This window comes from Balaenoptera musculus, chromosome 15, assembly GCF_009873245.2.
Source record: "Balaenoptera musculus isolate JJ_BM4_2016_0621 chromosome 15, mBalMus1.pri.v3, whole genome shotgun sequence".
In the NCBI taxonomy this organism is placed as follows: Eukaryota; Metazoa; Chordata; class Mammalia; order Artiodactyla; family Balaenopteridae; genus Balaenoptera; species Balaenoptera musculus.
In genome coordinates, this window is record NC_045799.1 from 50,477,279 (window position 1) to 50,492,356 (window position 15,078).

Sequence of the window (15,078 nt, forward strand, 5' to 3'; positions counted from 1 at the left end):
CACACGGCCCCCTGAAGGGGAGACATGGAAATGGGGGCAGGAAGGGGACACGGGCCTCTGAGAAAACAGACTTTATTTGGAGAATTTCGGCAGCTGGTGGGTGGAGCTGGGGGTGGGAAAGCATGAGACAGCCCCCCCGCCCTCATCATGGTGCTGTCCCTGATGGCCCCTTACGGTGGGAGCTGGTGACGGAAAGGGCGCGGCCTAGACAGACAGAGCCTCTGGCTGCAGCCCAGTGCCAACCATTGGCTCCCTGTGGTCAGGACGGGGTGTCCTGTGGGAACCAGTCAGATGCACTGCCGGGCAACCTGTGTGGGTGCCGGGGGGGGGGGGCGCGGGAATATGGGGACACCCTCAGTTTCTTAGGCTTTACACCTTGTACTTGGGGGAATGTCATGGGAAAAATGAACCAACTCCCTTGACTGCCGAGGGGCTAAAACAAAACCCTGCAGGGGCCAGGGACTCAGAAGGGGTGGCTTAGAGACCCTCCCCCTGATGCCCCTCGGAGGCTAGCGCATCTTCCCACAGCTCTGCCTACGGACTCAGACACAAAACTTTCACCAGGTACGTCGGGCTCCTGCTACTGACAATGACTGGTAAGTCCCAGAAGAGCCTGGGCAGCAGCAGGCCTTCAGGGGCCATTCTCCACCTCCTCCATCACCTCCTCGTCCATCTCCTTGTGATCCTCCACGCTGTTGTGGCGCATCTGCTCCGGCATGGTGCGCATCAGAGGGATGCCCAAGCCCTGGTGCACGGCGTCCACAGTGCGCTGGCTCACGTAGTACGACACGTTGGTGGAGGGCACTCTCTTCCGCATCTCCTCCAGGTACTTGTAGGCCTGGGTCACACACAACAGCCGTGACTGGTCAGCGCACAGTGGGAACAAGGGGCCCAGCCCGGGGGCAGAGTGAACAGGGGAGGGACACCTTTGGTGAAGGGGCTCAGGTGGCCTCTTGGCCTTCCCAAGCGTTGGTGGCATCTGCGGGCAGCGAGGCTCAGGCTCCGGTGGTCAGTGCTGTGAGCTCCCCCAGGGAGTCCCATGGGCAGCCTGTTACCAGGACCCTGTGTGCCTGGGGACCACACTCCCCGGAGGGTCCGCCCACCCTGGATGCACACAGGGAGACCTCGAGGGAAGGATGGATTCATGTCTCCCGTCTGTTTCATTCACTCTGGGGTGTGTGCTTGTTGGGCCGGAGGGCTGGCAGCAACATACAAATGGTTTGTCTTGTGTATTTTGACCAGGCCTCCAATTTACCCCAGTTAATTGGCCTGTGGTTAGTGAGTCTCATGTGTGTGTGGTCCTTGGCCTGGGGCTGGTGAACTATGGGATTGTCAGTGGTTTTCCTGTAGGACTTCCTCTGGTCCTACCAGTGGGAATATGTAGGGGGGGGCATGGGGGCCGCACAGCAGCTCGGGGTGGGGTCTGAGGCAGGACGGGTGTGCTTACACTTGCTCTACCTGCCTGCACCCACATGGAGGGTCATGTGCAAGCACAAGGAGCTGGAACAGGGCCTCACGTGGCTTCTGCGGGTACACTATCAATTCAGAATATGAACAAAATTTCAAGGAGCTTTTTGACTTTATGAGGAAATAATCACATCTTAGCATTTCTTAAAGATGATAAAATTTTAGAATGATCTTATTTCAGACAGATATAACTGTCTGATATAAACAATAAAGATCATAAAGATAATATAGGGTGTTTGGAGGGATGGGGGATGCAGTGTGCAAGTGCCCAGGAGCCCTCCAGCGACGGAAGGAGACATCCAGGCACAAGGGGACGCCCCTTGGTGTCTGCTGAGGGCCAGCTGTGAGCCAGGTGCCGTGCTGGGCACACAGGACACAGGTACAAGGAGGACCAAGCCAGGCCAGTGGGCGCTTTGGTGAGAAGCCCAGCCCAGCAAGGGTGGAGGGAGTTGGGCAGCTGTGGGGTTTGGGTGGGGGAGCCTACGCAGAGGGGAGGGGGTGGGAGACGGCGGGGAAGCCAGAGAGAACACCTGGGGGCGGGGAACGACACAGCCGGGCCTAGAGGTGCACTGGGGTCAAGGGAAACAGTGTCTCCAGAAGGAGGGTCGGCAGTCTGTCAGGACTGGACTCAGGATGGGGCCATGAGGACCGAGCGGGAGGGACGTCCCAGGGACGGGGAGACCCCGGAGCAGCAGCGGGGGCTTCTGTGCCCCCTGCCCCCACCCGGGGAGGAAACTCATGCAGGCCTATCCTTTCTCAATTTATTTATAGATTTTTTAAAATTTAAAGTTACTAAATCCTACGGGCTTCAAACAAGGCTTGAGACAACAAAGAATTTGGTGAAATACTTGAAATGTGATTTTTCTGTTAATTTTGAGGATTCAGTGGTCTGAGCATCTCCGCAGTCCACTTTTGCTTTATTCTCCAAAAAAGAGGGAACCTGTTGGGATTCACTTTAGAGCTGTTTCCCCAACAACAAAAGGGGTCGGTGAGTGGAAGTGGCAGGGCCGGGAGGATGTGAGCAAGTGGGCCGGGAAGTCTGAGTTCATGGTGCTGACCCCCCAGACCTGGGCCACAGATGCTTGGCTTTCCTGGGAATCTGGGAACTGCACCCTTTGAGGCCGGCCTGGCCCACTGGCAACTCTTCTGAATGAGTTGTCAATCCTGGGTTTGCCAGCACTTGGGAAAGGAAGGCGGGGATCCCTCGGGGTCACTGCAGCCTCACCAGGAACTACCTGTGAGGGACAGGCCGTGGGCAGAGCACGTGGACTATAGCACAGTCTGTGTGCTGCCCTTTAGAACATGAAGGGAAAATGCAGCCAGGTGGGGTTCTGCTGCTGGTTACTAGAGGACTAAGACCGAAAAGAACAAGGACAGAGGCTTCTGGTGAGGGCAGGGTAACTCACATTAGAACAGCCCCCCTCCCAAACAACAAGGACTCACGTAAAAAAAACTCACTTTTAAGGTAACAAGGACTCATGTAAAAAAAAACTGGGCAAAATGCAAAAGGCTCTGGAGAACAACGGTGGGCAGGTGGGCTGGGGGAGCCAACACTTGGGTGAGTTTTCTGCTTGTTGTAACTTCTGCCTCGGGGAGGCCCAGTCAGGGCCACTGGGGGAAGTAAAAGGCACAAAGAAACCACACCCTTACTGGCCAAAAGAACCAGAATCAGAACTGCATCCACCACAGCAGCTGGCATGTGAGGAAACGGTGAAGACAGTCATGGAGCGGACAGATTCCGAGTGTGGGCTCTGCCCTGACCTCTGCTTGACCTTGACTCTGCATGTGGTGGGGACCGGCCATACGCCAAGGAGCCTGAGCAAAGCCATGTACTGAGCAGAGAGCCCCGCTGCCGCCCACCACGGTGGGGGGGCTTACACTCTGAGCTCAACAAAGGTGGCTGCCTAAGGAAAACAGGACAGAAAGAGGACATAGCAGAAGCCAGGGTCTCTACAATGTGTTATCCACAATGTCCGGGATACAAAAAACTGCTAGACATAAAAAGAAACAGGAAAACCTCACCTATACTCAAGAGAAAAGACAAATAATGGAGACCAACTCAACATGATCCAGATGTTTGAATTAGCGCCACAGACTTTGGAGCAGCAATTACAACTATGCTCAAGAGTATAAAGTGTTGGGTTTCCCTGGTGGCACAGTGGTTGAGAGTCTGCCTGCCAATGCAGGGGACATGGGTTCGAGCCCTGGTCTGGGAAGATCCCACATGCCACGGAGCAACTGGGCCCGTGAGCCACAACTACTGAGCCTGCACGTCTGGAGCCTGTGCTCGGCAACAGGAGAGGCCGCAACAGTGAGAGGCCTGCACACCGCGATGAAGAGTGGCCCCCGCTTGCCACAACTAGAGAAGGCCCTCGCGCAGAAACGAAGACCCAACACAGCCAAAAATAAATAAATAAATTAATTAATTAAAAAAAAAAGTATAAAGTGTTCATTCTTAATGAATCAATAAATAGGAAATTTTAGCAGAAAAAGAAAAAGAAAAAGAACTAAGTATAAATTCTAGAACTGAAAAATACAAAATCTACAATGAAAAATTTGCTGGACAGGTTAACAGCGGATTGAAGATAGCCAAAGAAGAGTCAGTATATTTGAAGATAGTTATGTTACCTAATTCAAGTAATAGGAAGAAAAGATCAATAACAATGAACATCAATTACAAATGTGTATCCACTTAATATGAAAAGGCCTAACACTTAACTGGAGGCCCAGAAAGAGAGAATAAGGCAGAAAAAAAATATTTGAAGGAAAAATAATTACAGATTTCCCAAATACAGTCACAAAAGGATCAAATTTGTTTCCAAGTAACTTACCCTCATCCCAGAAGAAAACTCAACAATATTGAAAAGAACACACACACAGACTCCATCACTTGACAACCTAAAACATTTACAGTGTCTGGAATCCAATAAATAATTGCAGACCTGCAAAGCAGGAAAATATGAACCATAACAAAGAGAAGAATCGACCAATAGGGACATCTGGAATTGACACGGGAGCCGAGGACTTTACAGTAGTAAATATTTCACGTGCTCAGTAAGGCAGAGGAAAGAGTAGCAGAGTAAAGAGACACAGGAGACGGAGGGAGGAGAGCCGGTTCAGACCCACTGGAGGTGAAACTATGGACGGAGGAACAGCAGAGCGGACTCTGCAGAAGGAAGACAGTCAACTTGCAGCAACAGCAAAGCAACCGCCCCAAATGAAAACAGGAAAAATTCTGGGAAAAGGAGAATCAGTTGAGCCAGGGGCCAATATATACAAGTGGCTGGAGTCCAGAAGGAGGGGGAGGGCAAGGAATGAAAGGGAACTCCCTACAGACGGGGAGAAAACACGGCAGCTCACACATCTGATGCAGACAACGTCCAGGCCACACTCAACAATAAGAAGACAAACACGCAGTGAAGCGAGGGGAACAGTGTGAGCACTCGCAGGAGGGGACCTGAGCAGGGGCTCGCCGCCAGCCACGCGGACAGGGTGCGTTACAGCCACAGTGAGACACCACCACACACCCACCTACATCGCAGCCACCACCAGCTGCATGTCCACCCAACACTTGGACTTTCCTGATGAGATCGCTGGTGATGTTAGCCAACAGGATTTCTTTGATGTGTGTAATGAAATGTTTTGACATTTGCACAACCCAGTGAACCAGTATTTTCCAAACGACCACCATAATGTTACAAAATCACGTATGTGTAAAAGATGCAAGATAGACCAACGGGTTTTAAGGTAACAAGTACAAAAAGCACGCTGACATGGTTTCAGATTGCTCATTGCAACTAACTTAGGAAACACCACTTGTGGAGCGTGGTGTGGTGTCTAAGACCCGCGAATACTTGACAGGGCTGCTACAAGGTCCTCCCCTTCTCACCTACACATTGGGGTGAAGCTGCGTTTTCATCACAGATTTCATATTTCAGTGAAAACAACTTATTTTACCACATTGAATGCAGAAGCAGACACGGAGAGTCTGGCTGTCCTGTATTATGTCAGACATTAAAGAGATTTGCAACAATGTAAAACAAAGTTACTTTTCTCACTAGATGTCTTTGTTTTGAAAAATACTGTTATTTTAAATGAAAATGTTACCTATGTTACCATGTAGTGGGTTTATTTTATTTTTAAGTAAATTAACATATTTTACAAATTTATTAGTTTATTTTCTAATACAGTAAATATTGGTAGATATAACCCACATAAATGAAAGCTCTTAGGGTCCTCAATAACTTCCCCAGTGTAAAGGGGTCCCAAGACCAAAATGTTTGAGAACTGCTCTGTTAAACTGAATTATCAAAACCCTTCCACAAAGAAAGCTCCAGGACCAGCGGGTTCACTTACACATTCTATCCTACATTTAAGGAAGTGACACCCATCTTACATACACTCTCTCAACTCCAGGAGGTGGGCACCCCAAGTGTTATTAGCAAACTGAGGAGTGAAGGGGCAGGAAAGGATGTCTGTGCCTGTCAAATGGCTCAGAAAATACCCATTTTATGTATAAAATAGAAAATTTAAAACATATAATGAATACATAAATGTGGCAAAACGTTAAAAAAATGTGAATCTGGTAAAGGGCTGGGTTCTATTATTCTTGTAATTTCTCAGTTTGAAATTATTTCAAAATAAGAAAGGCTGAAAAATCAAAAAGAAAATCGAAACGTGGGGAGGTGCCTCCCCCACTGCGAGCTCCGCAGGGGGCTCTGCAGCCGGGATACCCCCATCACCCCGCAACCCCATCAGCCCCAGGTGCGGCCTCACCGTCTGCAGGTCCTCCATCTGCACGTGGCGCTCTACCAGGAAGCCGTATACATCCCCGACGCGGACGGTGCTGTCCAGGTCTGGCTCCTCCAGGAGCAGCTTGCACTGCCTGACCGACTCCTTGGGGTCCTCGGTGTATGTCCTGCTGGGAGCACGGACATTCTGAGCCCCAACCCAGGGCACGGCTGCACGTCAGGGGTTAGGGCAGGCTCTCGGCCTGGAGGATGCAGCTTTTGAGAAGGTAATTCCCGTGAACTAAATTAATTCTTTATTGAGTCAATTCATAAATTCACTAATTTGTTTTAACAAAACGTACTGACCGCTCGCAGGGCGGGTACTGGTGCTGCACTAGACTCTGGAGGGCACGGCCTGTCAATGCCAGTCCCGCCCAGGGAGCAGCCTGGAGCGTGACCTGGGGCAGAGGGGCGAGGGCATGGAGGGGGTGAGTCACTGTGGGGAAGCAGTCAGGGAGGGCAGCCCAGGCAAAGGCCAGCACAGTGACGCCCAGGGTCTCCGCAGTGCCTGGTGCGGTGCGTGCAGGCGGGGGTGGGACCAGGAGGTCCTGTGAGTCCCCCACAGGCCGGCCCTCTGGCCCCCGCATTCCCCTCCCTCTGTCCAAGCACCCTGCCCTGTGGCTGAGCCCCCTCCCTCCTGCAGCCCTGACGTTCCTGAACCTACACATCCGAGTGGGGGAGCACCCTTCAAAGAGCCCCACTCCATAAACAGCATTCAAAATGTTTTTGGAAGTCTTTGGAAAGCCTCTGCTCAGATAAGCAAAGTGCTTTCATTGGTTTAGGCAGAAGCTGAGCCCTGCTGCCCACACGAGGGTCTTGGAAGCACTGGACGAGCTGCCAATAAGTAAAAACTGAGGTCCCGGACACATTTGGATTTATGGCCTGTCCTAAAACAGGCGGCGTGCTGCCCGAGCCTCCACCCCACGGGCCCCATCCCCAGAACCACCTGCCGGACCCCTGCATGCACCTGAGCAGGCCCCGGGCTCCCCTCAGACACAGCCTCTCCTGACACCAACCTGCCTCCCCCGACCACCACTTTCCTCCCTCAAAGGTCTCGGCTGTTTCTGGAACAACCTCCCAAGAGTCGGCCCGGTTCTGCGGGAACCAGAGGAGCCCCGACGTGCATAGAGCAACGGCACACCCTGCCCTTCCCGTCCAGCTGTCCAAGGCGTTCCTTAGAAGAACGTCCACTGGAAGTGCCGTGCTGCCCCACAGCTGACGCACCTGCGGGCCTGCATGAAGCGCTTCATCAGTGCCATTTTGCTCTGCAGCTGCGCCAGCCTGGCCTCCTGGTCCAGTGGGATCCTGGCCTTGGCCTTGGACAGGCACTTGTAGGCCTCAGTCAGCGCCCCGTGGGCCTTGTCGTAGTTCTGGTACTCATCGATCTCTACCTGCACGAGGAGGCGTCAGGACCCATGGGTCCCCCACCCACCCGGGGCCCCTGGAAGTGGGGGGTCGGTACCTGGGCACAGGCATCGTAGAAGCCGGCCAGGAGGTCCAGGGCCCGGCCCTTGGTGTAGAAGCTGATGATGCTCTTCATGATCTCCGGGTCCTTCTGCCAGTCCAGGGACTGCAGGTAGTTGGCTGCCATGATGTAGATCTCCTTTTGCCTCGAGACGCCCGCAAAGAACACAATTTTCTCAGTGTCCCCAGACTTGAGCAGTGCTCTCATGGCCTGGACAGAGAAAGAGCCGGGCTGGCCCCTTCCTGGCAAGGTGGACAGAGCTCCCGCCCGACGCTGCAGGTGTGTCTTCAGGACAAGCGAGCTCTGGGCTGCAAGGTCTTGGCAGGCGCCCTCGGAGCCCTGCCCGGAAGCTCATCCCACGGGGCACCCATGTGCCGGGCCGCACTCACCTTCAGCCTGTCCCCTGCCTGCGTGTACTTCTTGGTGGCCAGGTGGTAGTTGCCCTGGCGCATGCAGCAGCTGGCAATCTGCTCCAGCAGCTCACGCCGGGACTCTTCAGACAGCTCCTTGCAGCCTTTGGACACCGTCATCTTTTCGGCCATCTCCTCAGTGATGGTCAAGTTCTGCTCCAGGCAGAGCTGCAGGGCTTCGTGATACTGGGAAGGGCCACAGAAACCAAGGGGCAGTCACCTGTGGCCTGGGGGAGAGCCACACCTCCCCGCCACCTGGGATGGGGTGGGGGGGAACAGTGCGGCCAGGTGGGGGCACGTGACCTTCTCTTGCTATTGATACTGTAGAGGCAACCAAGGAAACGTGCAGCCCAAAAGAATGTTATATTCATTGTGGGAGGAAAAAGAGACCAGAAACTAATTTTCTTCTATAATTCTTTTCAAGTTTTCAAAGTAAGGAGTTTAATTAACTTTCCTTAAAAATTCAAGAAAAATTGTATATTCTTCACTTAAGAATGTGTCTTGGGGGGCTTTCTTGGTGGTTCAGTGGTTAAGAATCTGCCTGCCAATGTAGGGGACATGGGATCGAGCCCTGGTCTGGGAAGATCCCACACGCCGTGGAGCAACTAAGCCCGTGCACCACAACTACTGAGCCCATGCGCTGCAACTACTGAAGCCCGAGTGCTCTAGAGCCCGTGAGCCACAACTACTGAAGCCCGCGTGCCTAGGCCCATGCTCCGCAACGAGAAGACACCGCAATGAGAAGCCTGCACACCGCAACGAAGAGTAGCCCCTGCTCGCCCAACTAGAGAAACCCCGTGCGCAACAACGAAGACTCAATGCAGCCAAAAATAAATTAAATAAATTTAAAAAAAAAAACAAACCAGCCCATTGTGGATTTAAAAAAAAGAATGTGTCTTGGGAAGAAAGAGAACTATGTCTTGGAGATGATTTCCCCTGCTGACGGCTGTGCCGGCAACCTGCAGGGCATCCTGCCCAGACTCGGAGGGGCGGTCCTGCAGGTGCGGCGGCCCTTGTGCCTATGCCACTTACGCGTGTATAAGTGTGTTGTTAGCATGACTTCTGACGATAGAAAGCGCTGGACCAAGGAAGATGTGCTTGTCATCTGTGGCAGGCGCCGCTGCCATGTTCCTACCCGCAGCCTGAGCACAACTGTTTCCCACTACAACCTGGCGGGTTTTCTAGCCTTTTCACTTTACTAGCCTAATTCACAAACAATGGCATCTCCTCGCGTCTGATCTGTATTCCCCTGACGATGAGTGAGGCTGTGTATCGGACATTCAGGAACCATCCAGATTTCCTTTTTAAAACAAACTGACCATATTCTTTGTCCTTCCTCTTGAGTTGCTGGTAGATTTCCTATTGGTTTATAGAAACTCTATACATATTAAGAAGATTGGCCTTTTGGGATATAGGTAGAATACATTTTTTCCCATTTTATTATTCATCTTTGCTTTGTTTATGCTGTTTTCCATGTGCTATTTTCAAATTTGTATTTGGTCAAATTGATCAGTCTTTCCCACTACGGCTGTTGGGTTTTGAGTTGTATTTAGAAAATGTCTTCCCTCCTTCAAGGTCATACGAGACACATGTGGCTTCTGGTGGCACTGGGCCGCCTCCCTATGCACTTAGATCTCTGACCTGCCTGCAGTTTCCTCAGACGCAGCAGGTGAGAAGGATTTAACTTCACTTTTCCCAAGTGGCCACCTGGCTGTGTCAATCCCATTCACCAAAGGGCTCATCCCCACTGTTGTGAGATGCTCCTTCACCACATGTAAATGTGCACCTGTATGTGGCTCTATTTCTGGATTTTCTAGTATTTCCTACTGATCTATAGGCCCGATCACGCACCAAACCCCAATTATTCTAGCACTGATATAGTTTATGATCTGGGAGGTTTAATCACCTCTTGCTATACTCTTCTTTTCAGATTTCTCTCGGCTCTTCTGGCTTATCTGGTTTTCACTGTAAAACTACAGAATCCACTTATCTAACTAGAGGAAGCCCTGTGGTGTTTTTTCTGGGGTCAGAGTCAGTCTGAAGCGGCCTTAGGGAGGCCAGTCAGTAGGTCTCTCTAACCAAGTACGTGGTGTGTGTGCCTTTTCACTTGCTCAGGAATTCTCCTATCACTCATAATGAGAGACCACACTGCACGCGTGATTCTGGCTGCAGGAAAAAAGATCTTCCAATTAGGACAGGCTGATTCTGGGTGACTAACCATTTTCTACATCTCCATTCAGTTTCCATCAAGGGGAATTTTTCTCCTTAAGGAAGGTTAGTGCACATAACCATTAAGACAGCTACTATCAGAAACTAGAAGACAGGGAGTGTTGGGGAGGATGTGGAGAAACTGGGACCCTGGTGCTCTGCTGGTGGGAGCATCAAACGGTTCAGCCGCCGTGGAAACAGTATGGCGGTTCCACAGAATGTTAGAGCAGAGTTACCATGTGACCCAGCACTTGCCTCTCTGGATAAATTCCCCAAAGAACTGAAAGCAGGGTCTTGAAGAGATATTCGCACATTCACACTTATTCACAACAGTCAAAAGGTAGAGAGAATTCCCTGGCGGTTAGGACTCTGTGCTCTCACTGCCAAGGGCCCAGGTTCCATCCCTGGTTGGGGAACTAGATCCCACAAGCCATGCTGGTGTGGCCAAAAAAAAAAGCAACCCGAACGTCCATCTGTGGATGCTGGACAAGCCAGGTGTGGTCTGTCCGTGCAGAGGAATACGGTTCAGTCTCAAACAGCAGGGATCTTCCAACACGCGCTGCAGCGTGGACGGCCTGGGGGACACTATGCTCGGGCGAGAAGCCAGTCACAAAGACAAGCGACTCCACTGACACACGTCCCTAGACTCACACTCAGAGACACAGAAAGGCGGAGGGCGCGTGCCAGGGGCCAGAAGAGTTTGAGTTCTGCGAGACCAGTAGGGTCTTGGAGATCAGCTGCATGAACACGTGAATGTGCTTAACACCACTGAGCTGTACACTCAAAAACCCCTAAGATGGTAACTTTCACGTTATGTGCTCTTTACAACACACACACAGAAGAAAGTGGACTCCTTGGCTATGACTGGAAACAGGCGGCGAGTCCCGCACAGGCCGGCCTGGCCTTCCTGGTGAGCGTGGTTGGTGAGGGTGGCCGCCCGCCCGCAGGGCCCGTACCTTCTTGGCGGCCAGCAGCAGCTCCACCGCTTTCTCGTACTGACTGTGCTCCAGGAAGAAGTCGGAGCAGCGGGCCAGGAGGGCGGGGTCTGACTTCTCGTCCAGGTCCTCTGCCACGAGCTGCAGGGCCACAAACTGCTGTGTGGCAAAGGCCAGCTCCAGGGCCTTGGAGAAGTGGCCGGCCTGTGGACAGTGGGGGAGCTCTGAGCAGCACCGTCTGGGCGCCCCGCTGTGCTCGGGGTCTGGGGCGGGTGGCCTCACCTTGTGGTACAGCATGACCGCCTGGTCCATCTGCTCGCCCTTCTCCTCGTAGTAGCGTGCGGCCTCGATCATGTCCTTGGGGGAACTCAGCAGGGCCAAGTTCATCAGCTGGTCATCCAGGCCGTGCTCCTGTGGGAGCACAGAACGTTGGGGAACTACCTGACATGAGGGCTCTCCGCCTTTTCGACTTTTCCTGAAGTGGGACCCTGGGCTGGAACACTTTTATGGATGCAGAGCGTCCGACAGCTTCCTAGGTAGGTCTACTGAGTACGAGGCGTGAACAGCCTCCCTGCTGCTCAGGAGCCTGGATAGCAGGGAGCATCCCCGAGCGCACTTGGGCAGAGTGAGGCGTGAGAGGTAGACATCTGCCTGGGTAGGGGTATGACACTCACGACATGAGTCTCTAACCTTCTGTTTGAAACTCTCTCAACAGAAGGTGGGAAGCAGCCTCCCCCACCCGGCGGCACTGGCAGGGGCTGGGCGCTCACCTTGCAAAGGCGGATGGCATTGTTGAAGGCCTGGGCGCGCGTGTAGAAGTGCACGGCCTGCCGCACCTCATCCTGGCTCTCGTACTGGCGGGCCAGGTGGTAGGAGGCCGCCCAGTTCCCGGTCTCACTGGCTATCTCTGCGGCCTAGAGACACCAGGGACAGGGGCTTTGCGTGCAGCCTGCTCTGCCAAGCAGCCCGCTCTGCCAAGCAGCCTGCCTCCCTCCGGGGCTCCTACCTTCTGGATGTTGCCCTGGAAGCAGTAAACGCGGACCAGGGAGAAGTAGTCGTGCGCCAGCTCGTAGTAGCGAAGCGCAGCGTCCATCTCGGCCTGGCTCTCCAGGTACTGGGCCCACCACCTCCACAGGGTCCTGCGAGGAGCCGCATGCGCTCCCTCAGGCTCCTCTCCCGCCGGAAGTGAGCCCTGGGTCCCACACCAGCAGCCAGGAGACATGAACGCTGGGTGGACGAGCCCGAGTAAGGTCCCCGGGGGAGGCCCCCACCCGGTGCCCTGAGGACCAGTTGACGTGTGAGGCTCTGGGGGGAAGACCTTCGGGGCCTGGCCACTCACTTGTCCTTCATCTTGTTGATGTACAGCTCCAGGGCCTGCAGGTCCTCCGCCAGCATCCGCGGCACCTCGAAGCGGTGTGTGTCTGATTTCTCGTAGCTGTGGGAGAAGAGAAAGCGCCACTCGCTCCCTGGTTCAGCTTGCAGCTCTATGGCCTGTGCACCCGACTAAGGGCTCCACCACTAGCACTGTCTGGGGGGCACAGGCCCGACCAGCGCTGCGGCCTAGAGACTCAGGGCCTGGCAGTTCCTCCTAAAGCACAGAGCTCAGGCCCCCCCCGAAGGCCTCCCACTGAGATGGTGCTGGCCCGGATCTTCCTCTGAGAACCTCTGAGGCCCCCTCACTGGGGCAGCAGAGACAAGAGGTCCTGGCTGCCCGCCCGTGCTCACTAGCTGAGGGCCAGGCTGCAGTCCCCGCTGGCCTCCAGGTGCCGGGCATAGTTGTAGTAGGTGGTGCGCAGGTGCACGCGGTCGTGTCGCTCAGCCACCTCAATGGCCCTCTGCCACTGGCCCGAGGCCTGCAGGAGCCTATTGAGGAGATCGTAGCGCCCGCATTTCTTGTACAGATGCTCCGCGTCCTCCTGAGGGAAGGAAGTTTGCCTGTCGGCACCGACGATGACCCCAACGGCAGCCGAAAGTCACCAGGGATCCACCGTGGTGGGCGGCAGGGCGGCCGGGCCGTCAACCCACCCACGACTGAGACCACAACACACCCTGGGTGGAATGGACACTTTGGGGCATGGGCGGGGATGGTCAAGATGACACTGGAGAGGGCAGGCCTGCCCGTCAGCCAGGGGGTCTGAGCTCCACCCAGACCCCATCAGACCCATAGGTGTCTGCTCCCGACTGTCCCCCCCACCAACAGTGCCCGGCCACTCGGCCTCCATCTCCCGTGACTTCCATCGGCCTCTCTGGGCCACAGGGGTACAAGGGGCCGTGAGCTCCGCGAACACGCAGGAGGCAGGGAGAGGACCGGCGTGGAGCGGGGTGGCCTCGGGGGCTCTGCAGGGGGCTCCCTCCCCCCCACCCCCATTTTGGCCTCAGCTTGTTTGAGGGGGTTTCTGTTCCCTGCAACCCAAGGGCCTGGACAAGCACACACTGTGCATGGGAGGCTGGCCTGCCCATCGGGGTGGTGCCCACTCACCAGCATGCCCAGCTGTATGGCCAACACAGCCACCCTGGCCTCTGGCTCTGGCTCCTGCTCAGCCTCCCGCAGCGCTCGGGCTCCGCGCGCATGGCCCATGTGCCCCAGGCACACCTTGGCGACATCCAGCCGCTGGGTCTTCACGCACATGCGCGCCATGTTCTCCCAGACAGCCTTGCTGCAGTGGAGGACACGTGGCTCCAATGAGCTGCCGCTCTCACGACTCGGGCCCCAGCAAAACCCGTGCCAGGCAGCACGGGGACCCAGCTGGACACATGGTCTCTCAGAAGGGGGCCGCGTGCGAGCCCAACAGCTTCACCCACAGAGCAACGTGGCAAACTGGGGCCCACATACTCTCCCGGGAAGAAAACGGGTGAGACACCCGTGTCCCGGGGGTGCAGGGGCTGGTGTACCTCTCACGGCTGGCCCTGGTGCCTGCTCCTTGCGCAGGCTCCCTCCCTCGGCCGCAAGGGGTCCCGTGAAGACCCTGGAGAGTGTCTTGTGCAGGCTGCCAGGCCCCACCGTGCCCCTCAGTGAACACTTGCTTCTCCCCCTCCCGCACCCGGCACCTCTGTCCCAGGCTGAACTCCTAGTGCTCCCTCCACCCTCACACAGAGCCCCTGGGTCAGGTGGGGAGTGGGGTCCCCCAACTCCCACGAGGACAAGCATGACACCCAGGTGGGCCTTGCCGTGTGCTGAATGGAGGCGGGGGTCCCGGGGACGGGCCTGCAGAGCTGCCTTCTGACACCCCTGGCACAGGCTCGGGCCGGGGTCTTCCTTCCTTGTTTGGAGGTTTCTAGCATCTCCCTCCCTCCAATGCTGATGGGGGCTCCTGCCCGCCCCCTAGCAGGTCCCAGGACAACCTCAGACCCAGGATGGCCTCCCTGAGAAAAGACGCTGGCAGGAGGGAGGATGCTCTGGGGCCCCTCCTCCTGGGGCTCCGTCCCCTGATGACCCCAGAGCCCTGAGGAGAACAGACCAGTAAGTAACTTCTGGGATGCGAGCGGCTGGTGGCCCTCAGGATGCGTGAGTCACTGCGGACTCCACCCGTCCGTTCTCAAGGAGCCCCTGGGCGATCAGCGCGGAAGCAGGGTGCCAGCCACTCCCGACAGCCTCTCCATGGGCAGCTTTACCCCATGTGAGTCCTCTTGGGAAAGTCTTGTCCTCTGAGAAGCTCCCAGAGCGAGCCAGAGGCCCCTCCTCTTGGGCTGCTCTGTGGAGACCCTGGTGGGGCGGAGCAGTGGTTGACCACTCCCAGCTTCACGTCCCACCAAGTGGCACACACGCTGTGTCCAAACCTCCCGTGTGTCTCTGCTCTAAGATG

At 55.1% G+C, this 15,078-nt stretch overlaps 1 protein-coding gene across 9 annotated transcripts in view; it reads right to left on the minus strand.

Annotated features, from left to right (window-relative positions):
* Positions 1 to 97: 97 nt before the first annotated feature.
* IFT140 (intraflagellar transport 140) overlaps positions 98 to 15,078 on the minus strand; it is a 70,416-nt gene continuing 55,435 nt past the window's right edge. For 6 of the 9 annotated variants that reach the window (XM_036824416.1, XM_036824417.1, XM_036824413.1 and 3 more), the window contains 12 exons: positions 13,755 to 13,932; positions 13,001 to 13,191; positions 12,615 to 12,710; positions 12,282 to 12,414; positions 12,046 to 12,189; positions 11,558 to 11,686; positions 11,297 to 11,479; positions 8,112 to 8,318; positions 7,720 to 7,932; positions 7,482 to 7,648; positions 6,244 to 6,385; positions 632 to 838 (listed from right to left, as the gene is read on the minus strand). In XM_036824416.1, the coding sequence (XP_036680311.1) occupies positions 632 to 838; positions 6,244 to 6,385; positions 7,482 to 7,648; positions 7,720 to 7,932; positions 8,112 to 8,318; positions 11,297 to 11,479; positions 11,558 to 11,686; positions 12,046 to 12,189; positions 12,282 to 12,414; positions 12,615 to 12,710; positions 13,001 to 13,191; positions 13,755 to 13,932 (1,990 nt within the window). Of the gene's footprint in view, positions 839 to 6,243; positions 6,386 to 7,481; positions 7,649 to 7,719; positions 7,933 to 8,111; positions 8,319 to 11,296; positions 11,480 to 11,557; positions 11,687 to 12,045; positions 12,190 to 12,281; positions 12,415 to 12,614; positions 12,711 to 13,000; positions 13,192 to 13,754; positions 13,933 to 15,078 lie in introns of all 9 variants that reach the window. The other 3 variants (XM_036824420.1, XM_036824419.1, XM_036824412.1) reach the window with 3 other exon arrangements.